General features: G+C 45.2%; 1 protein-coding gene across 2 annotated transcripts in view; it reads right to left on the reverse strand.

Annotated features, from left to right (window-relative positions):
- DROSHA (drosha ribonuclease III) overlaps positions 1 to 26,993 on the reverse strand; it is a 604,359-nt gene that overhangs the window by 117,641 nt on the left and 459,725 nt on the right. For both annotated transcript variants that reach the window (XM_063922973.1, XM_063922974.1), the window contains 3 exons: positions 24,821 to 24,923; positions 23,534 to 23,604; positions 13,027 to 13,071 (listed from right to left, as the gene is read on the reverse strand). In XM_063922973.1, the coding sequence (XP_063779043.1) occupies positions 13,027 to 13,071; positions 23,534 to 23,604; positions 24,821 to 24,923 (219 nt within the window). The remainder of the gene's footprint in view (positions 1 to 13,026; positions 13,072 to 23,533; positions 23,605 to 24,820; positions 24,924 to 26,993) is intronic.

A 26,993-nucleotide genomic window follows, 5' to 3' on the forward strand; every position in this document is an offset into this window, starting at 1 on the left:
CACATCTGGGACATCATGTCTCACTCCATCCACCAACACCACGTTGCACCACAGACTGTCCAGGAGTTGGCGGATGCTTTAGTCCAGGTCTGGGAGGAGATCCCTCAGGAGACCATCCGCCACCTCATCAGGAGCATGCCCAGGCGTTGTAGGGAGGTCATACAGGCACATGGAGGCCACACACACAACTGAGCCTCATTTTGACTTGTTTTAAGGACATTACATCAAAGTTGGATCAGCCTGTAGTGTGTTTTTCCACTTTAATTTTGAGGGTGACTCCAAATCCAGACCTCCATGGGTTAATAAATTTGATTTCCATTGTTAATTTTTGTGTGATTTTGTTGTCAGCACATTCAACTATGTAAAGAACAAAGTATTTAATAAGAATATTTCATTCATTCAGATCTAGGATGTGTTATTTTAGTGTTCCCTTTATTTTTTTGAGCAGTGTATACACACACACACACACACACACACACACACACACACACTTAGGTATCCATCTGTCATGAGGGACAAAAAACAAACAAAACGAGCGTCGTACTTGGATGCAATGAAATATACGTTATGGTAAGTACTTACCGTTGATAACGGTATTTCTCCTAAGTCCACAGGTACCACAGGATAACATTGGGATATGATGTAGCAACAGCGGATTTGCACCAATCGGTCAAAGCTTTTCGGCCTCCCAGCATGCAACGGGCCTGTCCATAGGTCCCCACCTCCTGGCTCAGGCAAATCAGTTGTATTCCCAAAGCTCAAGGCAGGAGCGTCATAGATAGCCCTAATCAGGCGATACACATGCACACTCTTCCATACAAGAAGGAAGAGGTTAGTGAGGAAATGGATCCTCAAATCAAGTGCGTCAGGGTGGGATCCCTGTGGACTTAGGTTAAATACAGTTATCAACAGTAAGTTCTTACCATAACGTATATTTCTCCGCCAGGGTCCACAAGTTACACACAGGATAACATTGGGATTTCCCAAAGTAATTTAGTGGTGGGGACGCTCCTGATTTGACAGGAGAATCCTTCGTCCAAATTCAGCGTTGTGAGAGGCAAAGGTATCCATGGCATAATGTCTAATGAATGTGTTAATGGAAGACCATGTGGCTGGCTGCCTTACATATCTGTTCTGCTGAAGCACCACGTTGTGCTGCCCATGATGGACCTACCTTACGAGTAGAGTGAGCAGAGACATTCTGAGAATATGAGATCAGCTTGAGAATATGCTTCTGAAATCGTCATCCGAAGCCACCTTGCCAGTGTCTGCTTATCAGCAGGCCATCCTCTTTTGTGAAATCCGTAGATGACAAAGAGAGAATCTGTCTTTCTGATGGCACTGGTACGATCCACGAAGATCCTTAAGGCACGGACCAAGTCCAGCGATGCATCTCCCACAGAAAGGCCCAGTTCCTGGAAAGCCGGGACTACAATTTCTTTGTTAAGGTGAAATTCAGACACCACCTTGGGAAGATATTCAGATTTAGTTCTAAGAATTGCTCTATCTAGATAAAAGATCAGAAATGGGGGACCACATTAAAATGCCCCTACATCTGACACTGTTCTAGCTGACCCCATGGCTAGTAGAAAGAGAACTTTAGCTATTAACCATTTAAGATCCACTTTATTAAGTGGTTCAAATGGGGCAACTTGAAGGGCCTTTAGGACTAAATTTACCTCCCAAGTCACTGTAGGAGGAACACAAGCAGGTTGAATGCGCAGCATTCCCTGGAAAAAAGTATGCACCATACAGTCAATGCTGATACTTGCACTCTCAAGGAAGACACCTTCAAACCTTTATCCATTCCTGCCTGAAGGAATGCTAAGACCCTGGAAACTCTAAAAGACTTAGGGTCCATTTTCTGTTCACTGCACCAATGAATATAGGTTTGCCATATTCAGTGATAAATTTGAGCTGAGGAAGGTTTCCTTGCTCTGAGCATTGTTTGAATTACCTGTTGTGAGAATTCTCTTGACTTCAGGATAGAGGTTTCAAGAGCCACGCCGTCAAAGACAGTCGATCCAGGTGTCTGTGATAACAAGGTCCCTGCATCAGTAGGTCTGGACGTTGAGGGAGCAGGAGTGGAGAAACCATCGTCATTCTCTGCAGATCTGTGGACCAATGTCTTCTGGGCCAAGCCGGAGCGATTAGTATCACGGCACCCTTTCCTTGCTTTATCTTTCTCACCACCCTGGGTAATAGGGTGATTAGAGGAAACACATAGGCCAGATGAAAGTCCCATCTTACCGGCAGGGCATCCACAAAGATCGCTCTGGGATCCTTTGTTCTTGACCCGAATGCAAGAACTTTGTTATTCTGATGGGACGCCATATGATCTATCTCTGGCAACCCCCACTTGTCTACTAGAGTCTGGAAGACCTCTGGGTGTAGAGCCCATTCGCTTGCCTGAATGACGCGTCGACTGAGAAAATCCACTTCCCAGTTTAGGACTCCTGGAATGAACGCTGCGGTCAAGGCTGGATGATGGAATTCTGCCCACTTTAGTGTGTGACTTACATCCTTCATCGCTTTTCGGCTGCGAGTTCCTCCCTGATGGTTGAGGTACGCTACTGCTGTCGCATTGTCCGAGCGGATCTGAACTGATTTTCCCTGAAGAATGTCCTTTGCCTGGATCAGTGCCATGTATATGGCCCGAAGTTCCAATATATTTATTGGCAGACAACCTTCTTCCTTGGTCCATTGCCCCTGGAAACACAACCTTCCTGACACTGCTCCCCTGCCCTGGAGACTGGCGTCCGTTGTCAGAATTTTCCAATCTGATATCCAAAATGGTCTCCCCTTGTCCAGATGGGATGTCTGTAGCCACCAGGCTATTGACCTTCTTACTTCTATCATAATAACCATAGTCTGCGTTTTTATTATCTGATGCAACCCATTTGGCAAGGATCAGATGCTGCAGAGGCCTTGAGTGGAACTGTGCATACTCCACCATGTCGAATGTTGACACCATCAATCCCATCACATGCTTCGCTGCGTGAATGGATACCTTTTGACTGTGTAGCAACTTCTGAATCCTTGACTGAACTTTGGATATCTTGTTCAGAGGAAAGATTACTCTCTGAAGGCTTGAATCCAGTACAGCCCCCAAGTGAGTCATCCGCTGTGACGGAACCAGAGACGATTGTGCCCAATTTATGAGCCACCCATGCCTTTGCAGACACGTTATTGTCTGTTGTAGATGACATAGGAGCAATTCCTGCGACTGTGTCAGAATTAAAAGATCATCGAGGTATGGAAAAATTCTTATCCCCTGCTGGCGGAGTAAATCTGCCATTACCACCATAATTTTGGTAAATACTCTGGGGGCTGTGGCTAACCCCGAGGAAGGGCCTGGAGCTGAAAATGCTGTTGGAGGATAGCGAACCTGAGATAGCACTGATGGGACAGTGCTATAGGAACATGTAGGTAAGCATCCCGGATATCCAGGGATACCATATAATCCCCTGGCTGCATGGTCAAAATGATGGAACATAAAAGGCTCCATATGAAACCGAGGTACTGAAATTTATTTATTCAGCACTTTAAGATTGAGAATGGGCCGGAATGACCCATTTGGCTTCTGAACAAGAAACAGGTTGGAGTGAATACCCTGTCCTTGTTGTGCAGGAGGAACTGAAATGACTACTCCTGACTGAAGCAATTTCTGAACTGCCACTTGCAAAGCCGTGGCCTTTGTCTCTACCCGAGACGGGCTGGTACAAAAAAACCTTCAAGGAGGGTGCTTCTTGAAGGCAAGAGCATAACCTAGAGGTACCACTTTCTGCACCTGGCATCTGTTGTAGACTGCTGCCAGATCTGTGCAAACTGAAGAAGTCAGCCCCCCCACCCTGGGATTCCCCAGGTGGAGGCCCACACCATCAGGCTGATGGCTTATTTTCTGTTTTACCAACCGGTCCTCTGGTAGCCCAAAGCTTTTTAGTCTTACCAGACTTGTTGTATTGGGGCTGCCTGCCATCACTTTTCCTTTAGATTTTCCTTGAGACCGAAAGGGCCGAAAAGCTGGAACTTTAGGTTTGAAATTGTATGTGGAAGGAAACGTTACCTTCTTTGAGTCTGCTTCTGAATCCAAAATATCTGTCAATTCTTTACCAAAAAGAATATCTCTAGAAAAAGGCAAAGATTCCAAAACCTTCTGAATCAGGTTTCCACATACGTAGCCAAACTGCTCTGCGAGCAGCTATTGTTACAGCTGATACCATGGAATTAATAGTACCCATATCTAATGCTGCTTCTTCCAAGAACATTGCAGCCTGTTTTATATGTGCTATATGGGATTTTTGCTCTCTAGATGCCACTGAAAAATCCCCCTCCAATGCATCAGCCCAGGTAGCCACCACCTTTGCCATCCAAGCTGAAGCCATAGGTGGCCTTAGGACTGTCCCAGACAGGGAAAAATGATATATATTTTTTAAACCATCAACTTTCCTATCATTTAATCATTTAATGATGTTAAAGGCAAAGGTAATGTAGATTTTCGCACTAATCATATAACGTGCGTATCTACCTTGGGTGCCACCTCCCTTTTTAAATAATCCTCAGCTGGAAGAGGATAATTGGTATTCCATTTCCTAGGAATTCTAAACTTATTGGGTGTAGCCCAAGCCTCTTCCATGACTTCCATCAGCTAATCTGACCCCGGAAACTCAGTCTTCACTGTTTTGGGATGTTTAAACACAGGTGCCTTGGTTTTTAACACAGGATCTGCTGAATCCTCTAAGGATAGAATGGCTGTCATTGTTTTAATTAACTCAGCTATATCCACTGAGTTGAGACCTTCCTCCTCCTCCTCTTTGTATGCTGAAGCAGAGTTTATTGAGCGTTCATGCTCTGATGAATCCTCATCTGAAACATGTGTAGCCTGTTAGGACGAAGATTTACTTACCACTGGCTTATCAGCCTGTTTCTTTTGAGAGGTTGCTGCTGGAAGTGATAAACCACAGGTGGGAAGCTGCATGTAAGGGTTAATCGTGTAACCTATCCCTGATACAGGAGTTGGAATTATCCGTTCAGCTATACTAGATAATGTCTGTGCAAACATAGCCCAAGGCGGATCAACCTGCACCTGAATCTGACTTGTATTTTTCAAGAGACCCTGGTGAGAGCTAAAACAATTTGCACACAAACCATCCTGAACCAGATCCTGAGAGGTTAACCCAGTTTGCAAGACAAACATGATAGGAGTGTTAGTGTATCTTCCTCACCTTTGCTGCTCTTAAACATGATAAATAATCTATACTTCCACAGTGTACTACACAATTTGTGACTGTAATCACTTTAAGATTTTTAAAGTGACATACAATCCGACCGTACCCATGCACCAGCATTGAGGATAGGAATAGAAAGTAACTGACAGAATACTATAGTAAAGTCAGCAATCACACTAGCAGTAAGTCACATGTTATACATTAGTATAATAAGCAATATGATCACATCATCAACTACAACTACATTTCAAGTATGTAGGAGAACATATTACTGAATCATGTTAACACAGATCTACCGTATTCAGACGCATAGTGAAAGAAACAACAGTAATAGTATACAGACTCATATGGCACTTATCTAACTATTCGTACTCAAAAGGTAGATAGAGACTTAGTGCTGTATTACCCGTACTCAGTAGAGTGGGATACAGGGAGACTCATCCGCTTCCAGGACCGATCAATCAATTTGCAAACGCTGAGTGGATCCAGACGCTACTAGTGTACACTGCCGCTCCATGAAACTATAGTGAACACAGACGCTCAGTGAACACAGACACACCAGTCACACAGCCGCCTATGCTGTGACTGGGTCCCCTTCGTATACAGCGTCTGAGAGGGAAGCGGGAAAACAGTTCATGGCGGGACACTGAGAGGAAACTAGTCATGAACCGGGGGGAGTGGCGACCAGGAGAGCGTCTGACTCCCCACTGCTGACATCAACCCTAGGGATCGCGGCCTCATACTACTCCTGGAGCCTATCATGCCTAAGGCCTAGCGCTGGTGCACCCGAGGTGGTAGCCGCATCAGCAACAGTTTGGTAGTTTCCTCCCAAAACAGTGCGGCTGTGTCCATATTCCCCTTCTAAGCGGAACCGAAGCTTTACCTTCACCCAGTGCTCCGGCCACAGCCTTGTAATCGTCTGCTGGACCTGAAAGTATATCCGACACAGACGCCCACTGAAACAGCACTGTACTCAGAGGTAAGTGTTGTCGCGACCTGGCGGAGAGTTGTTGGAGTGACTCTTTCTAAGGTACGTATAAGACGCTTTTTAGAAAGATCACTCAAGAAAAAATAGTAAGACTATAAAAATAAAATAAGAAAGCTTAATGCCCTCTGACCATTGGCCGGCTCCAGCCGGACCAACCAAAATTCTGATTTGCCTGAGCCAGGAGGTGGGGATATATGGACGGGTCCGTTGCATGCTGGGAGGCCGAAAAGCTTTGACAGACTGGTGCAAATCCGCTGTCGCTTCATCATATCCCAATGTTATCCTGTGGATAACCTGTGGACCCTGCCAGAAAGTCACTTTACAGACATCAGAAACATTGCACATTGAAGTAGGAATTGATATTACAGAAAATACAGAACAAATTAAAACAGAAACCTAGAAAGCACTGCTGGTGCAAAATCAGAGCAATTAAGAGCCACTAAAATCAGAATCCCTGTCAAATAATACCAGTATGCCTTACAAGCAGTATGTACAACATCAAGCAACGTATTCTGCACTGCCAAAGCAAGCTAACTGAAACAACAAGGCAAGTGCCAAATTCTTAAATTGTATTATATAGTGTTATTTCTTAAAACAGAGTGCTCCAGCATTGGAACACTAAATATGACGCCCAAATTCCCGGAAATTAAAGGGTTCTAAAACTCACAGGACTTTCTCTTGATTAGTTGACATGACTTCTGGCTTAAAGGACAGAAGGACAGATCACATTGACAAAAAAAGTACTTTCTTGCAAGAGTTTTATTTCAACGGTCAGTAGTTATTAGGAATTATTTTATTTTTTGAGGGAAAATAGTATTTTAATTACCTACCAGTAAATCCTTTTCTTGTAGTCCATAAGGGATACTGGGGTCACTTAGTACGATGAGGTATAGATTGGGTTCAAAGGAGCACTTTAAATTCCTCAAACAGGGTGTGCTGGCTCCTCCCCTCTATGCCCTCCCCCACATCCCAGTCTAGGAAAACTATGCCTGAAGGAGACTGACATAGTTGAGAGGAGGAACATGACAAGAGAACGAGTGGTGAGAGTAATAAACCAGCACACAGCAGAACAAACCAACAGCAGCCAGTGAAACAGAAACAGCTGAGTCAAACAACTTCAACAAGAACAAACTTGCAGAAAGGTTGAAGCACAGAGGTGAGCGCCCAGTATCCCTTATGGACTACGAGAAAATGATTTACTGGATGGTAATTAAAAACCTATTTTCTCTTTCATCCATAAGGGATACTGGGGGTCATTTAGTACGATGGGGATGTCCCAAAGCTCCCAGAATGGGTGGGAATGTGCTGAGACGTCTGCAACACCGTATGTCCGAATTGGACATCCTCTTTAGCCAGGGTATCAAACATGTAGAACTTGACAAACGTGTTTGTTCCTGACCAGGTAGCGGCCCGACACAGTTGCAAGGCCGAGACACTACGGGCAGCCGCCCAGGAAGAACCAACCGACCTAGTAGAGTGGGCCTTGATAGACCGAGGAATGGCTTCCTGTAGCATAAGGTGCATGTCTTTGGAAGCCGGTAAGCCCGACTTGAGAAATCTATGAGGCAAAGAGCATTCAAACTCCAATTTGTAGCCCTGGGAGATCAGGTCTTTTACCTAAGCATCCTGGCAGGAGCTTCTCCAAATGAGGCTAAAGAATCTCAGACGAGCTCCCACCCTGAGATCCCCCAGGAGCAGAGGGACACTGTCATGCTGAGGATTTAGTGGATACAGAGCGGACGCCCTGGTCCTGAGATCCTGTGGTGGCAGGCTTACGGGACTTACCTCTGGAGCCTCTTGCCGCATTTGAGGCACCTCTGGCTTTTCCCTTAAACCTTACGGTCTGAAAGGACTGTAGCGAAGGCCCCGTGTAAGAGCGTCTAGCCGGTGGAGCTGCAGACGGGAGGTACGTGGATTTTCCAGCGGTAGACTTCGAAATCCATGTGTCTAACTTACCTCCAAATAGTCAATCTCCTGTGAAAGGCAACGCCTTTACACTCCGTTTTGACTCGGCATCCGCCACACACTAATGTAGCCACAGCGCCCTGCATGCAGAAACAAACATGGTAGAAGTATGAGCATTTATAATGCCTATGCCTTTAATTGTTTCATAGAGGAAACAAGCAGATTCATGGATATGCTGAATCAGCGTCACCATTTCTGCCAGGGACTTATCCCCAGTTAGGCCCTCCTGAAGGTTACCTGCCCAGGTATGTATGGCATGAGTCACCCAACAGCCCGCTGTGACAGGCCTTTGGGAGGCTCCTGCTGCAACATAAATAGATTTCAAATTGTTTTCTATGTTCCTGTCCGCAGGCTCCTTTAAGGCAGTAGCCCCTGGAACAGGTAGCACTGTCTTTTTTGACAGGCGTGATACTGAAGCATCCACAGCAGGGGTAATCTCCGAGACCTTGCGCCCCTCCTGAGCAAAGGGAAAGATGGCAACCAATTTCTTTGTCACCTGGAATTTCTTGTCAGGAGTAGCCCATGGCTCCCTGAAAAGATCATCCAGTTCCTTTGAATCAGGGAAGGTGACCAGCACTTTCTTCTGTGCAGAGAAAAAGGATTGCTGTACATCCGCTTCATTCCCAGGTATATGCAAAACATCCCTTATAGCAAAGATAAGTGATTCCACTCCTTGCCTCTGAGAGGAATCATCCACCTCAGCAGTAGATTCCAGTTTCCTCCCCTTCTTCCACCTCTGGCACCAAATCCTCAAATTCTGAGAGGATGTCAGGTAACCCCCGCTTTTGGGGTAGTGGATGTGAGAGAGGGGTTACACGTCTGCTATCTGTCTAATCCTTGGCTAGAGCAGCCATAGACTGTTGCAACTGCTGCCTTTCCTGTATAGCAGTAGTGAACTCATTGGACATGTCAGCTATCCTAATTTTAAAAGAACATAACCAAGCATGTTCTTGTAAATCACCCCCACTTTCTTGTGAAGGCTGACTGTATTGTTCACTCATGAGAGAATCTGCAGGGGAGGGGGAAAATCTGGTGTGACAAATATTACACACAGCTTTTTTCACCATGCTGACAGAGAACATTCACACACACACACACACACACACACACACACACACACAAGCAAGCCTGCCCGGCATGTGTGGAGAGACCAGCACCCAGCCTGTTATTAACAATTTAGAAGTTAGAAGACAGGCAATTTGGTTGTATAGTGCGTGAGGAGCCTAATACAAGGTTCCCGCAGTGGGCTTTCCTCCTTAACTACACCCCTGTACCAGTGTCTGGCCGTGGAGTATCCTCTGAAGGAGCTGGCTCTCCTGTTGCAGTGCTGAGAGTGCAGGAAATGGCGCCAAGAAGCCACTGGTCCCGCTTTGAGGTAGCTCTGCCCCCTGTTATGGCGCTGGAGCTGAAGGCATTTTTATACTTTTATACTGGCAATGTCCCCTATAATGTGTAAATTGAGGCCCCGAAACCTAATTTCACAGCCCCTGCCAGTCTGCACGGGGAGGGGGGGGGGGCTATGGGATCACCCCGGAGGGAGTCCGTATGCCACCCCTTCCATGCCGCACCAAGAACCGGGAGGGGGGGGCTTCTAACGGGACCCCCAGGAACACTCACCACTCTTTATCTTCAGGCTCTGTTCTGGGGGTATGCGGCATGCTGCGGGTGTGTGTGCGAGAGCCCAATCCCTGAGGACCATTGTCCTGTCAGTGGGATCCGACTCAGCGCCTCCAGGAGGCCAATGTCGGTCTCCACCCAGAGTCCCTCAGTGCAGGTAGGCTACTGCCCAACAGCCTACCTCAAAATAATAAAAGTATAAATTAAATTGAAGAAAAATCCTCTAGAGCTCCAGAGTGTGCATCCTCTCCTGAGGGCACATTTTTCTAAACTGGGCTGTGGGGGAGGGGCACAAGGTCTGGGAGACTCCTCCTGCTGTGGATGCTTCAGTATCACGCCTGTCAAAAAAGACAGTGCTACCTGTTCCAGGGGCTACTGCCTTAAAGGAACATAGAAAACAATTTGAAATCTATTTATGTTGCAGCAGGAGCCTCCCAAAGGCCTGTCATTGCGGGCTGTTGGGTGACTCATGCCATACATACCTGGGCAGGTAACCTTCAGGAGGGCCTAACTGGGGATAAGTTCCTGGCAGAAATGGTGACGCTGATTCAGCATATCCATGAATCTGTTTGTTTCCTCTATGAAACAATTAAAGGCATAGGCATTATAAATGCTCATACTTCTACCATGTTTGTTTCTGCATGCAGGGCGCTGTGGCTACGTTAGTGTGTGGCGGATGCCGAGTCAAAATGGAGTGTAGAGGCGTTGCCTTTCACAGGAGATTGACTATTTGGAGGTGAGTTAGACACATGGATTTCGAAGTCTACCGCTGGAAAATCCACGTACCTCCCGTCTACAGCTCCACCGGCTAGACGCTCTTACACGGGGCCTTTGCTACAGTCCTTTCAGACCGTAAGGTTTAAGGGAAAAGCCAGAGGTGCCTCAAATGCGGCAAGAGGCTCCAGAGGTAAGTCCCGTAAGCCTGCCACCACAGGATCTCAGGACCAGGGCGTCCGCTCTGTATCCACTAAATCCTCAGCATGACAGTGTCCCTCTGCTCCTGGGGGATCTCAGGGTGGGAGCTTGTCTGAGATTCTTTAGCCTCATTTGGAGAAGCTCCTGCCAGGATGCTTGGGTAAAAGTCCTGATCTCCCAGGGCTACAAATTGGAGTTCGAATGCTCTTTGCCTCACAGATTTCTCAAGTCGGGCTTACCGGCTTCCAAAGACATGCACCTTATGCGACAGGAAGCCATTCCTCGGTCTATCAAGGCCCACTCTACTAGGTCGGTTGGTTCTTCCTGGGCGGCTGCCCGTAGTGTCTCGGCCTTGCAACTGTGTCGGGCCGCTACCTGGTCAGGAACAAACACGTTTGTCAAGTTCTACATGTTTGATACCCTGGCTAAAGAGGATGTCCAATTCGGACATACGGTGTTGCAGACGTCTCAGCACATTCCCACCCATTCTGGGAGCTTTGGGACATCCCCATCGTACTAAATGACCCCCAGTATCCCTTATGGATGATAGAGAAAATAGGTTTTTAATTACCTTCCAGTAAATCATTTTCTCATAGTCCATAAGGGATACTGGGCGCTCACCTCTGTGCTGCAACCTTTCTGCAAGTTTGTTCTTGTTGAAGTTGTTTGACTCAGCTGTTTCTTATTCACTGGCTTTTGTTGGTTTGTTCTGCTGTGTGCTGGTTTATTACTCTCACCACTCGTTCTCTTGTCATGTTCCTCCTCTCAACTATGTCAGTCTCCTTCAGGCATAGTTTTCCTAGACTGGGCTGCGGGGGAGGGCATAGAGGGGAGGAGCCAGCACACCCTGTTTGAAGAATTTAAAGTGCTCCTTTCGACCCCATCTATTCCCCATCGTACTAAGTGACCCCAGTATCCCTTATGGATGATAGAGAAATTAACCTTTTAGTATATTTTCTATTGGCACAGACCTACCTCTCATTTGTATAAAATAGGTACCTACCTGGATGCCTAGCCTATTGTTTCATGTATCATACCACCATGTGATTGATATTAAGAGGAAATACAATTTGAAAGTCAATGATGTGAAAATCTTAGCATTACTTTAATCCACACTTTTGACTTCACCAGTGTCATGCTGCTTTCAGATCGCAAATGCCGGATCCTACCCGGTAAGAGAAACGTGTACTTACCGGGTGGGATTCGGCATTTGCGCTCCGTTGCTGGCTTTCCGACCCGGCAATATACCGGGTCGGTTGCCATAGCAGTGGAGAGCGCAGCAGCAGCAGAGGCGGGGGTGGAGGCGGCGCCGGGAGATGAGCTCATCTCCTGCGCCGCCTCTGCCTATGCTGTGAATGGGAGCCGTGTCGCATCTGAACGGCTCCCATTCACACTGCGCCTGACCCGGTAATCAACCCGGTAATAACCATTCTTTTTTACCGGGTTGAATTACCGGGTCAGGCGACCCGCTAATTCACCAAAGGACCTTTCACATCGCACGCGGACCCGTTTCGACACGGCAATATGCCGTGTCGATACCGGGTTTTTAGTGCGATGTGAAAGGGGTACACGTGTTCTGACATGGGAAGTGGTGGGGTGGGTATGTCAACATGGCTGCATGTCTAAGGTAGACAGTATTAACTGATATCCATCACAAGTCAATACTGACTGCAGCATTACTGTAGAAAAAGTAGGAGACTGTGATCTCATAATTTGTGGCACCAACATAATGTATTAGTAGACCACGCTGTTATTAAAACAAGAAATATGAAATGGTAAAGGCCATCACATTTAATTAAGAAGAGGTAGAGATAACCTTTGAAAGCAACACATTAGTGGTTAGTCTTTGTGAATCCAGAAACTCTGTTTGAAAGCTACAGTATATACAAACTGGTATGCTGTACTCAATTTAGTGCTTCAAAATAAATCTCCAAGACATAATCAAATATGGAAGGAAAATACATATATTACATATATCGTCACTTTGTCACCTCTGTTATGGATTAAGACCTAATTAAACAATGCTTGTTCAAATTATAAATACAAAATGTGAAATGCCCAAAGCAAAAGAAAAAAGTCACTAAAATAAATGTCAGAGATAATTCCAATTTTACACGCTTCAAAGAAATACCTATATATATATATATATATATATATATATATATATATATATGTCAAATAGCACATAGCTCGTTACTACATCCAGCAATGCGATCATAAATGTCATACACAGCAATCAAGAGAGGCATCAAATAAATAAAAAGCAATATCGGTTACTATATATAGAGTACAATAAGAGAAGAGTTTGCTTACTTGAAGTGGGTGTAGTGGATAATTAAGCCACACGTCCCGCAGGTCCTGTAGATGTTGAAAAATGTCATTAATGCTCTAGGCAATCATTTAGCAAATTCCACAGCACTAAATAAAATGTCATTATTTGAAATACGCAACTATTAGATGCTGACTAGGCTCATGGAAAAACCAATACTGCGTGCAAACTAATTTGAAAATAAAAAGCTTATGCACAAAACGACATAGCTTCAAATGCCTACTAAGCAAGGCTTACAGCGGAGTAAAGGATACCTTCAGCAAATGAACCTGGCAGTAATAACAAAGGCTACAATATACATAATTAGTAGAGGCCATGTGTATTTTATAATCTGTTTTTAAAATGAAATATTAGTGCATAGACAAGCCAACAAATGTGTCCAGAGGAATAGAAAGGTCTTAATTTCTCGAGTAATAAATAAGCATGTACACATAACAGCACAAGACGGACACAAATGTCAGTATAACAATGCACACTGATGAGGAAAGAGGGACTGCATTGCTGGTTTGAAACATATCTATGTTGCGAAGACATTGCGGATGATTTATACAAAAGTTATACTACTGATGTGTGACATTTTTCAAAAAAATGTCAATGTTATTCTCTATTTTATAGCTGGATGTTACTGGTTTGGAACTACAGTACGTGTCACCAAAATGATTTCTGTAGAAAAAAAGCTGAACTGAATTTAATGCATTTGACTGAAATCTCCAACAGGCTCTTTTTTTCTTTTTTGTACTATAAAGAGGATACATAAATATATAAATACTGAGGAACAGGTAGAACAAGATTACATTATACATTTTCGTAAGAAATAACTTAAAAGGTTAATTTATACTTACATTTTCACAATATATTTAGCAATTATATTTTGATGATACCACTCATTTAAGGTGTTAGGAAGAGGTGAGCTGTGAGGTAATTATTTTTCGTGGTAATTAAACAGAAGAAAATCTGACAAGATCCCTGCAGTTTCTGCTCCACAGGAAAGCCATGTGCATGAAAAATAATACTTCATAAATAAGCCCGAACATAACAACCTTCTAAACTATTTGAAATATATACTCAATGGCCATTTTATTAGGTGTACAGTACATTTTAGTACTGGGTACTTCTCCTCCTTTGCCCTAGAACAGCCAGAATTCTCAGTGGCATGGATTTAACAAGGGGCTGGAAACATTACTTAGAGATTCTGGTCCAAACTGACATGATATCATCAGTTGCTGCAGATCTGTCAACTGCACATTCATGTTGCAAAAAATCTTGAACACATCTGTATCAGCAATTTCTGAGATACTGAAACCATATCATGTGGCACCAGCAAAAACTGAATCCTGTGACCACGTCTTCAAGGTTATATGCTTTGGGTTGCTGCCAGATAAGCGTGAGATTATACAGTATACTTGCCTTAACGAACAGGTGTAAATTGGTTGCTGAAAGTAAGTAATTTACTAGTAGCATAACGCACTTTGTATATTAGATATTCTGAATTTAGAACATTTGGGGGCGGATTTAAAGATGCACGTAAGCAGGCAGACATTGCAAGCAAAAAAATAAATGTGGGCATTGGCCCACATATAAAGCTGCCCTAATTTATGCGCTGCACCAGCCAACATCCACCTGTTTGCTAAAGTAGCCATAATCTAACAGATCTCTGTGGGTAAAAGGATACGGTATCCGTTTGGATGGTCGACCATGTTATGGTCGACAGTCATTAGGTCGACCACTATTGGTCGACATTGACATGGTCGGCATGGACACATGGTCGACACATGGAAATGGTCGACATGAGTTTTAAATTTTTTTTATTTTGGATAACTTTTCCATACTTTACGATCCACGTGGACTACGATTGGGAACGGTAATCTGTACCGAGCGCAGTGGTAGCAGAGCGAGCCATGCGAGAGGACGCGGTGCACTAATTGGGGTTCCCCGTCACTTTATGCAGAAAACGACACCCAAAAAAGTAAAAAATACTCAGGCCAACCTTTCATGTGTCGACCATTTCATGTGTCGACAATTTGTCCATGTCGACCAATAGTGGTCGACCTAATGACTGTCGACCATAACATGGTCGACCATTCATACCGGAACCAATGGATACTCCCCTATGCCTGCCAGTTTCACTCCTTCAACCGCAGGTGCAGATGTGCCCGAAATGGGTACGACTAGGAATTGTTTGTAGTGACTCAGAAAAATATATGTGGAAACATTTATTAATACCCTTACAACTCATTAAAGCAACGCTTCATTCCTCCTGAAAAGTGATGACAATAAAAGCTACTGTACTGTCCCACGTAGACCTGCTATGTCATAGATTAAAGCAAAGAAACTATGAAAAGAGGTAATGATTGCTTAGACTCCAAAGATATTCTAAAATGGCATGGACAGGTTTGTTGCTATACTTTAGCAAAGACAGTAAGTAACTGGATTAATTAGTTTAGTTAGTCAAGCTAATTGATTTCTTGAATTAACATTTTATGTCTTCAAACTTCTCATCAGCCATTCAGCCTATTTAAACAGAGAAAAGCTGTCACTCCTGTTGTTTGGTAGCACCGTGAGCACCACACTCAACATGGACCCGAGTCAGTAAAGAAGAGAGTTGACTGAGAAGAAAAATTCTAGACAAGCATGATAAAGGCAATAACACCATCTTTAAGCAGTTTAATGCTCTCTGACAACAGTTGTAAATATTAAGAAGTTTATGGGACTATAGCCAACCTCCCTGGAAGCGGCTGCAATAGGAAAATAAACCCCAGAGTAAACAGAAGGATGGTATCGCAACAGACACTTTTTCAGCAATAGTGAAAGACCCATATAAAGGCCAGACTGGAATTTTTTTCAAAAATGCATACTGACAATGCGTCTGGGAGAATGTTCTTTGGACAGATGAATCAAAACTGGAGCTTATTGGCAAGTCACATCATTTCTATGTTAACAGATGAAAAAAATAAGAATTTACTCACCGGTAATTCTATTTCTCGTAGTCCGTAGTGGATGCTGGGAACTCCGTAAGGACAATGGGGAATAGACGGGCTCCGCAGGAGACTGGGCACTCTTAAAAGAAAGATTAGGTACTATATCTGGTGTGCACTGGCTCCTCCCTCTATGCCCCTCCTCCAGACCTCAGTTAGGGAAACTGTGCCCGGAAAAGCTGACATTACTAGGAAAGGATTTGGAATCCAGGGTAAGACTCATACCAGCCACACCAATCACACTGTACAACTCGTGATAACCATACCCAGTTAACAGTATGAACAACAACTGAGCCTCAGTAACAGATGGCTCATAACAATAACCCTTTAGTTAAGCAATAACTATATACATGTATTGCAGAGAGTCCGCACTTGGGACGGGCGCCCAGCATCCACTACGGACTACGAGAAATAGAATTACCGGTGAGTAAATTCTTATTTTCTCTGACGTCCTAGTGGATGCTGGGAACTCTGTAAGGACCATGGGGATTATACCAAAGCTCCCAAACGGGCGGGAGAGTGCGGATGACTCTGCAGCACCGAATGAGCAAACACAAGGTCCTCCTCAGCCAGGGTATCAAACTTGTAGAACTTAGCAAATGTGTTTGAACCCGACCAAGTAGCAGCTCGGCAAAGCTGTAAAGCCGAGACCCCTCGGGCAGCCGCCCAAGAAGAGCCCACCTTCCTTGTGGAATGGGCTTTTACTAATTTAGGATGCGGCAATCCTGCCGCAGAATGAGCTTGCTGAATCGTGTTACAGATCCAGCGCGCAATAGTTTGCTTTGAAGCAGGAGCACCCAGCTTGTTGGGCGCATGCAGGATAAACAGCGAGTCAGTTTTCCTGACTCCAGCCGTCCTGGCTACATAGATTTTCAAAGCCCTGACTACATCTAGTAACTTGGAGTCCTCCAAGTCCCTAGTAGCCGCAGGCACCACAATAGGTTGGTTCAAATGAAACGCTGATACCACCTTAGGGAGAAATTGGGGACGAGTCCTCAATTCTGCCCTGTCCATATGGAAGATCAGATAAGGGCTTTTACACGACAAAGCCGCCAATTTTGACACACGCCTAGCCGAAGCGAAGGCCAATAGCATGACCACTTTCCACGTGAGATATATTAGCTCCACGGTCTTAAGTGGCTCAAACCAGTGGGATTTCAGGAAATCCAACACAACGTTAAGATCCCAAGGTGCCACTGGAGGCACAAAAGGGGGCTGAATATGCAGCACTCCCTTAACAAACGTCTGAACTTCAGGCAGTGAAGCCAGTTCTTTTTGAAAGAAAATAGATAGGGCCGAAATCTGGACCTTTATGGATCCTAATTTTAGTCCCATAGTCACTCCTGACTGTAGGAAGTGCAGGAATCGACCCAGCTGGAATTCCTCTGTAGGGGCCTTCCAGGCCTCACACCAAGCAACATATTTTCGCCATATACGATTGATAATGCTGATTTAAATTACCTTATGACTTCACAATAATGGGTAAGAGACACAGTACGCAATTGGCGTATGGGGTACCGTAAGGGTACGTATTTAGCGTAGCATACGCTAGGCCGTGATCGAGACGCACATGCGGCACGCTCGCTCACAGCTTAATGCGTGGAGTCGAGCACGCTATAGGCGAGCGACTACCGTAATGCTACGCTATCAGCGTGGCGGACGCTCAAGACCACGAGGAGATCACGAGCGGCGCAGACGCTCACAAGATAACAATCAGTAAACCTTGAATGTAACACACAGAAATGATATTCTTATACTGTAGACCTTGTACTGAAACACTGTAGCGATATAACGCTGCTTAACCTTGTTTACACTAAAGCTGTTTGAGCGATAGAGACGCTCCTATTACCCTCTGCAATATAATGAACACACAATACCGTGCTAAGGATCCAACACCTTTACTAACAAGCTTTTAGTTATATCGAAAAGGGGTAAAACAGTTACAAATCATACACTACATACTAACATATAATTCTAACAGAATATCTAGACAGAAATATACAATAACGTTACAATCTTAAACTAAACAGAGAGAGAGAGAGAATGTGGCCAATACAAACAAAGAGCGAGATAATCACAGAGAATTACTTACACACACTGGGAACGATCGCAGCGCAGCCTGGTACCAGCCCCGAGTTAGTCAATATGAAAACCGTTTGTGGAGAGTGAGAGAGCTGTTCAGGCTGGCTGATCTTATATACACTGAGTACAGTATACTACAAAGGGACCTACAATCTCATTGTTCATTGGACACAGGAATGTCTCCTCGCATCATATCAAAAGGTCATAGGTTAGTTTGAACAGGTGGGCTGTGACTATTTCAAACAGCTCAGGTGGGTGGGAATCTCCGGATTCCCGCCGCATGGATAATGAACTGCAAATATAGAATATGTCCAGAAACTACTAATGGCCATAACTACACGCAGGAGCGATTAATCTTTACCTAACCAACACCGGATTATTGCTATAAAAATACTCTTCGGTTAGGTACCAGACACCACTGTTCAACCTTAATCAGACCCTTTGTACAACAAAAAGAGGGATTCCCAAGTCCGTGAACAAGTCACATTAACCAAACTTAGTTATCATTAAGGGGAACATTATCTATAAAACGAGCTATTTGGTTCTATTATTAAACGATTGAGTCGCCCGCTAGACGCACAAAGTCTACCGTAAATGCACATACCACGCGCTCAAGCGCATGGCCGAGGCACCATCACGCGGCTGCGTATATCCGCACGCACGGGAGAGAATGTGCACGTGCAGCAGGCACGCGCATGAGGTGCATATATGGCAACGTGCAGCGTGATATTTTTCTGACTTTGACAGTGTGATAATGTTGCGCTGTCACGTCTTTCCTAGCCTTTATCAGCGTAGGAATCACTTCATCTGGAATGCCCTTTTCCGTTAGGATCCGGTGTTCAATCGCCATGCCGTCAAACGCAGCCGCGGTAAGTCTTGGAACAGACAGGGCCCCTGCTGTAACAGGTCCTGTCTGAGAGGCAGAGGCCATGGGTCCTCTGAGATCATCTCTTGTAGTTCTGGGTACCAAGTTCTTCTTGGCCAATCCGGAACGATGAGTATAGTTCTTACTCCTCTCTTTCTTACAATCCTCAGTACCTTGGGTATGAGAGGAAGAGGAGGGAACACATAAACCGACTGGTACACCCACGGTGTCACTAGTGCGTCCACAGCTATCGCCTGAGGGTCTCTTGACCTGGCGCAATATTTTTTTAGCTTTTTGTTGAGGCGGGACGCCATCATGTCTACCTGTGGCCGTTCCCAACGATTTACAATCAGCATGAAGACTTCTGGATGAAGTCCCCACTCTCCCGGGTGGAGGACGTGCCTGCTGAGGAAGTCTGCTTCCCAGTTGTCCACTCCCGGAATGAACACTGCTGACAGTGCTAGCACGTGATTCTCCGCCCATCGAAGAATCCTTGTGGCTTCTGCCATCGCCATCCTGCTTCTTGTGCCGCCCTGTCGGTTTACATGGGCGACCGCCGTGATGTTGTCTGACTGAATCAGCACCGGTTGGTTTTGAAGCAGGGGTTCTGCTTGACTCAGGGCGTTGTAAATGGCCCTTAGTTCCAGAATATTTATGTGAAGGGAAGTCTCCTGACTTGACCACTGTCCTTGGAAGTTCCTTCCCTGAGTGACTGCCACCACAGCAGAGACACCCTGGCCCTCGGGGACAGGGTGATCAGCCGATGCATCTGAAGATGCGATCCGGACCACTTGTCTAACAGATCTCACTGAAAGATCCTTGCATGGAACCTGCCGAAGGGAATTGCTTCGTAAGAAGCTACCATCTTTCCCAGGACTCGCGTGCAGTGATGCACCGACACCTGTTTTGGTTTCAGGAGGTCCCTGACCAGAGATGACAATTCCTGGGCCTTCTCCACCGGGAGAAACACCTTCTTCTGTTCTGTGTCCAGAATCATGCCCAAGAACAGCAGACGCGTCGCAGGAATCAGCTGCGACTTTGGGATATTCATAATCCAGCCATGCTGTTGCAGCACTTCCCGAGATAGTGCTACGTTGACTAACAACTGCTCCTTGGACCTCGCCTTTATAAGGAGATCGTCCAAGTACGGGATAATTATAACTCCCTTCTTCCGAAGGAGTATCATCATTTCGGCCATTACCTTGGTAAATACCCTCGGTGCCGTGGACAGACCAAAAGGCAACGTCTGGAATTGGTAATGACAGTCCTGTACCACAGACCTGAGGTACTCCTGGTGAGGTGGGTAAATGGGGACATGCAGATAAGCGTCCTTGATGTCCAGCGACACCATAAAATCCCCCTCTTTCAGGCTCGCAATAACCGCCCTGAGCGATTCCATTTTGAACTTGAACTTCCTTACATAAGTGTTCAAGGATTTTAAATTTAGAATGGGTCTCACCGAACTGTCTGGTTTCGGTACCACAAACATTGTGGAATAGTAACCCCGTCCCTGTTGAAGGAGGGGAACCTTGATTATCACCTGCTGAAGGTACAGCTTGTGAATAGCCGCCCGCACTACCTCCCTTTCCCTGGGAGCCGCTGGCAAGGCTGATTTAAGGTAACGGCGAGGGGGAGTCGACTCGAACTCCAGCATGTATCCCTGAGATACCACTTGCAGAACCCAGAGATCCACCTGTGAGCGAACCCACTGGTCGCTGAAGTTCCGGAGACGCGCCCCCACCGCACCTGGCTCCACCTGTGGAGCCCCAGCGTCATGCGGTGGACTTAGTGGAAGCAGGGGAGGATTTTTGTTCCTGGGAACTGGCTGTCTGGTGCAGCTTTTTTCCTCTACCCCTGCCTCTGGGCAGAAAGGATGCGCCTCTGACCCGCTTGCCTTTCTGAGGCCGAAAGGACTGTACTTGATAATACGGTGCTTTCTTAGGCTGTGAGGGAACCTGAGGTAAAAAAGTCGACTTCCCAGCTGTTGCTGTGGATACGAGGTCCGAGAGACCGTCCCCAAACAATTCCTCACCCTTATAAGGCAAAACCTCCATGTGCCTTTTAGAATCAGCATCACCTGTCCACTGCCGAGTCCATAATACTCTCCTGGCAGAAATGGACATTGCATTAATTCTAGATGCCAGCCGGCAAATGTCCCTCTGTGCATCCCTCATATACAAGACGATGTCCTTTATATGCTCTATGGTTAGCAAAATAGCATCCCTGTCGAGGGTATCAATGTTGTCTGACAGGGTATCAGACCATGCTGCTGCAGCACTACACATCCATGCTGAAGCAATAGCAGGTCTCAGTATAGTACCTGAGTGTGTATATACAGACTTCAGGATAGACTCCTGCTTTCTATCTGCAGGCTCCTTTAGGGCGGCCGTATCCTGAGACGGCAGTGCCACCCTTTTAGATAATCGTGTGAGCGCCTTGTCCACCCTAGGGGATGTCTCCCAGCGTAACCTATCCGTTGGCGGGAAAGGGTACGCCATCAGTAACCTCTTAGAAATCACTAGTTTCTTATCAGGGGAACACCACGCTTCTTCACACAATTCATTTAATTCATCAGATGGGGGAAAAGTTACTGGCTGCTTTTTCTGCCCAAACATAATACCCTTTTTAGTGGTAACCGGGTTAATGTCAGAAATGTGCAACACATTTTTCATTGCCGTAATCATGCATCGGATGGCCCTTGTGGACTGTACATTTGTCTCATCCTCGTCTACACTGGAGTCAGACTCCGTGTCGACATCTGTGTCTGCCATCTGAGCTAGCGGGCGTTTTTGAGCCCCTGATGGCCTCTGAGACGCCTGGGCAGGCGCGGGCTGAGATGCCGGCTGTCCCAAGGCTGTTACGTCATCGAACCTTTTATGTAAAGAGTTGACACTGTCGGCTAACACCTTCCACATATCCATCCACTCCGGTGTCGGCCCCGTAGGGGGCGACATCACACTTATCGGCTCCTGCTCCGCCTCCACGTAGCCCTCCTCATCAAACATGTCGACACAGCCGTACTGACACACCGCACACACACAGAGAATGCTCTGACTGAGGACAGGACCCCACAAAGTCCTTTGGGGAGACAGAGAGAGAGAGTATGCCAGCACAAACCACAGCGCTATATAACACAGGGATTTTCACTATACTGAGTGATTTTTCCCAATAGCTGCTTATTAACACAAATTGCGCCTAAATTTATGTGCCCCCCCTCTCTTTTTTTACCCTTGTTGTACTGGATACTGCAGGGGAGAGCCTGGGGAGCGTCCTTCCACAGTGGAGCTGTGAAGAGAAAATGGCGCTGGCTGTGCTGAGGAAGATAGCCCCGCCCCCTCAGCGGCGGGCTTCTCCCGCTTTTTATAATGTTAATGGCAGGGGTTTTTGCACATATACAGTGTTATACACTGTATTATGTGCTATTTGTGCCAAAAAGGTAAAACTAATTGCTGCCCAGGGCGCCCCCCCCCCCCCCAGCGCCCTGCACCCAACAGTGACCGGAGTGTGTGGTGTGCTATGGGAGCAATGGCGCACAGCTGCAGTGCTGTGCGCTACCTTAATGAAGACAGGAGTCTTCAGCCGCCGTTTTTCATCTTTATCTTCCGTCTTCTGGCTCTGCAAGGGGGACGGCGGCGCGGCTCCGGGAACGGACGATCGAGGTCGGGCCCTGTGTTCGATCCCTCTGGAGCTAATGGTGTCCAGTAGCCTTAGAAGCACAAGCTAGCTGCAAGCAGGTAGGTTTGCTTCTCTCCCCTCAGTCCCTCGTAGCAGTGAGTCTGTTGCTAGCAGATCTTACTGAAAATAAAAAACCTAACAAATACTTTCTTTTCTAGTGAGCTCAGCAGATCCCACTAGGTGCATCCAGCTCTGGCCGGGCACAGATTCTAACTGAGGTCTGGAGGAGGGGCATAGAGGGAGGAGCCAGTGCACACCAGATATAGTACCTAATCTTTCTTTTAAGAGTGCCCAGTCTCCTGCGGAGCCCGTCTATTCCCCATGGTCCTTACGGAGTTCCCAGCATCCACTAGGACGTCAGAGAAATAGAGCTTTCAAAGAAAAGAACACCACACCTATAGTAAGAAATGGAGAAGGCTTGCTTTTGTTGCTGCTTTCTTCTGTCTGGCACAAAGCAAAATCAAAGCAGTCTGGAGTGAAACATACTGACCAGTGTCCTCCAACAGGATAATGGTCCAAAACACACCGCTAAAATGACCCAAGAATGGGTAGGAACAAAACATTGGAATATTCTAACAATCATCTCTGTCTGAGACAGATGGATCAGTTTGCTCAGGAAGAGTTGGCCAAACTACATGCTGTCAGGTACAGAAGTTCCATTGATAGCTACAGAAATCTCTTTATTGCAGTGCTTGCCTCTAAAGATTGTGCAATAAAATATTAGGTTAAGGGTTCCATCATTTTTGTCCATGCAATTATTATTTGTTTCATTCACTTTCAAGTGATTTCAGAGAATAATATGATTTTTTTCTTATTCACGTATATATATATATATATATATATATATATATATATAAAATATAGTTAACATAAAGACAGTCACAAAAGTATTACCTGATTGATAAAGAGCACTCTACCAAATAACTGCTTGGATTCTTCTAGTCCACCTTCCAGATAAACTGCACCTGTAGAAAAGTTGATGATCATTGAGAAGGGATTGGAAAAAATTTACCTTCATTCAGACACCATTATAGAACTATATAAAATACATGTCAGTTTATAATGAACAGTTTCAATGCCTTACTGAATTTTTCTGCCATAATAAGCATTATTATTTGCAAACCAAATACATGTGCAGTGCCATAATCAGCAGCCTTGGTCTGTCATCATGCTTGAAATACAATGTCTTCAAAACTTTAATTCTCTAAAAAACAAAATGCCCTGATTATATCTGATTGTGAAGTTTATCGGCACATATTTAGTGTGTCGACATTCAGAACATGTTGACATTATGCTCAAAATATACCACAGCCCAATATACTGTATGAGTAGGAACAGCCAAATGAGAAAGAAGGATAGCAACAGCACTGCATGCACAGTACGTTCCTGCAAACTGTCCTGGTTATGATAAAACTGGGATCACCCTGTAACTGGGTGTGGTTCATCAAATCGACAGTGTCTAGGTCGACAATGTTTAGGTCGACCACTATAGGTCGACATGGATGGAAGGTCGAAAGGGTTTCTAGGTCGACATGTGCTAGGTCGACAGGTCTAAGGTCGACATGAGGATTTTTTTTGTGTGTGTCGTTTTCTTCGTAGAGTGACCGGGATCCCAAATTAGTGCACCGCTTCGCTCGCCATGCTTCGGGCATGGTGCCTTCGCTTCGCTCGGCACACTTTACCGTTCCAATCGTAGTCCACGTGGATCGTTAAGTATGAAAAAATTCAAAAAAAGAAAAAAAAATGTGAAACACTCATGTCGACCTTTAGACCTGTCGACCTAGCACATGTCGACCTAGAAACCCTGTCGACCTTCAATCCATGTCGACCTAGTGACTGTCGACCTATAGTGGTCGACCTAAACATTGTCGACCTAGACACTGTCGATCTTCAGACCGGATCCCCCTGTAACTATCCCACAATACCTATAAAGCAGAACCCAAAAATATGCTGGCGTTAGAAGCGACCCATGAAGAAAAAGCAAGACTCTATTCTAAAAGAATAATTACTTATAGAACATGCCCCCAGGAATATGCATCTCTTATTGAGAAAAGCTTAGTATTCCTCCACCATGGCAGAGCATACGTGTTCAAAATCTTTAAAGAAGGCAAAAAGAATAAAAAAATCCATGAATGGTTCAAGTGCAAAATAAAAACATAAAAAAGGTTGTATATTAATTACCCATTAGCGCTTCAAAGCAGTTCGCCATAGCATGACGCAAATCTGATTCTCTACACAGGTCCGGTCCATGGGCATACAGCATGAATCGATCCAACTCCAGTTTCTATGGCAGGACAGGAAATAATATTCGTAAAATGTATTTGCAATCATAACTGTTAAAAACAAACACAATGTTTCTTTCTCTTTGTTTTCTCCATTCTCTTATTGCTGTGTCAGGTATCAATTTAGTGCTCATGTTGATTCCATACTTCAACATAAAGCAAAACATCCCCATCTTCTGACCATTTTATGGGTATAAATTGTCTCACCAGTTTGGCTAAATCTTCTGGAAACATTTCCTACAAGTACCGCAGTCGCGCCAAAAGCCCCTCTCGGAGCACCAGGTCCCGCAAGACTCCGCTAGCTTCTTTTTACTGAAAATGCATCTTAGTCACAGCGTGATGCAGCCAGGATACACCAGGAAACTGCGCTGATTAATTCTGATATTTGACACTTTTATATCTGCGAGTGACAGAGTCTCTAAATCGGTATATGAATCGTTACAGTGTAGCGTACAGTGAATCGTTACAGAGTCTCTAAATCGGTATATGAATCGTTACAGTGTAGCAGCTGCAGTTTTTTTTCAAATAAAAGTTCCACTGTGCTCGGTATACAGACTCAGTCAGGGAAGGAGTCAGGATCCCTCCTGTCGGTATGCCGCCACTCAGAATACCGATGCCGGGATACCGACCCAATTCTGAATGCAGACACCGGAATTCAGAATGGGTACACCATCCTGGCACCGGAATACAGAATGGGGAAGGGAAGTTAGGTTTAGGCTTCAGGGGTGGGGTGGGGTGGGGGGGGGGGGGTTAGGCTGCGTCCCACGGGGATTAGGGTTAGACACCCCCCTCGGAGGGTTAGGCTGCGGGGGGGGGGGGGGGGGGTGTTAGGTTTAGGCAGCGGGGACATGGGGTTAGGTTTAGGCACCTCCGGAGGGTGGTTAGGCACCAAGGGGGGAGGTTAGGATTAGGCTGCGGATAGGGAGGGTTAGGGGGTTGGAGAGAGGTGAGAACACCCCTTACTCATCCCTGTCGTCTTCTTCAAAATCGGGATCCCGGCGTCTGTATTTTGAGCGCTGGGATCTCATACTGATCCCTTCAGCACACACAATACTCAAGTGTCACATATCAAATTTATCAGCACAGTCTACTGGTGAACCCTAGTCACATCGTATTGTGACTAAGATGCATTTTCAGCAAAAAAATAAACCAGACACTAGCAGAGTTGCACGGGACCTGGTGGCTCAGGCATCTAACATTGTGTGGCATATTGAGGCTAGATGTACGAAAACATATCTGTAAACAGTAGAAAAGTAGTAACCCCATTGCCATATAATAGCAACTAAATGAACATTTAAAAATATGAAAAGTAATGTCTTTACAATATCATTTGTAACACTGTAGTGTCATGTGTAGTCTATTTCAAGCAAACCATATATAGATGGAGCATAACAATGTATTCAGAACATGAAATTTACTTATTATACATGTATGATCATGTGAAATCCTGGCCTTTTAAATGATGTCAGTTTCTAAAAACTATATAATTATTGGGCTGATCGGGTGACAATTGAATGATCAGCCCTATAATTGTATAGTGTGAATGCAGGATCCAATACAGTAAATGGCATCACATTTTCATGTCCTGTTTGACAATCTGGTTCCCCAACCTCCCAATCCCGTTGAAGACATCACACACACGCCGAGCTAAAAATTGTGCAGTGCGTACAGGTGTACACCAATCTGATAATTCTCCTGTCGAATAAGGGCATTTATCAGATCTACAGAATTTAGCTGCAGTTACTGTAAGGACTTACATTTTCAAAAACAGAAAAACAGGTGAAGTAAATAAAAACACAATCAAAAAAGTTTGTTTACCTATAACATTAAATACACTGTAACATGAAGTAAAAAACATTGATTATCACGTTACAGTGGTACCTTTGTAAAACTCGCTTCTTGAAGTTATGTTGGACAAGGACCAATACTGTAATAGTTAGATGACTGGGTCAGATCATCTCCAAAATGACAGGTCTTGTGGGGTCTTCCCAGTATGCAGTGGTTAGTACACTGCAAAAGCGGTCCAAGGAAGGACAATCTGTGAACCGGCGACAGGGCCATGGGTTCCAAGG

The sequence above is a fragment of the Pseudophryne corroboree genome, chromosome 5 (assembly GCF_028390025.1).
Source record: "Pseudophryne corroboree isolate aPseCor3 chromosome 5, aPseCor3.hap2, whole genome shotgun sequence".
Classification (NCBI taxonomy): Eukaryota; Metazoa; Chordata; class Amphibia; order Anura; family Myobatrachidae; genus Pseudophryne; species Pseudophryne corroboree.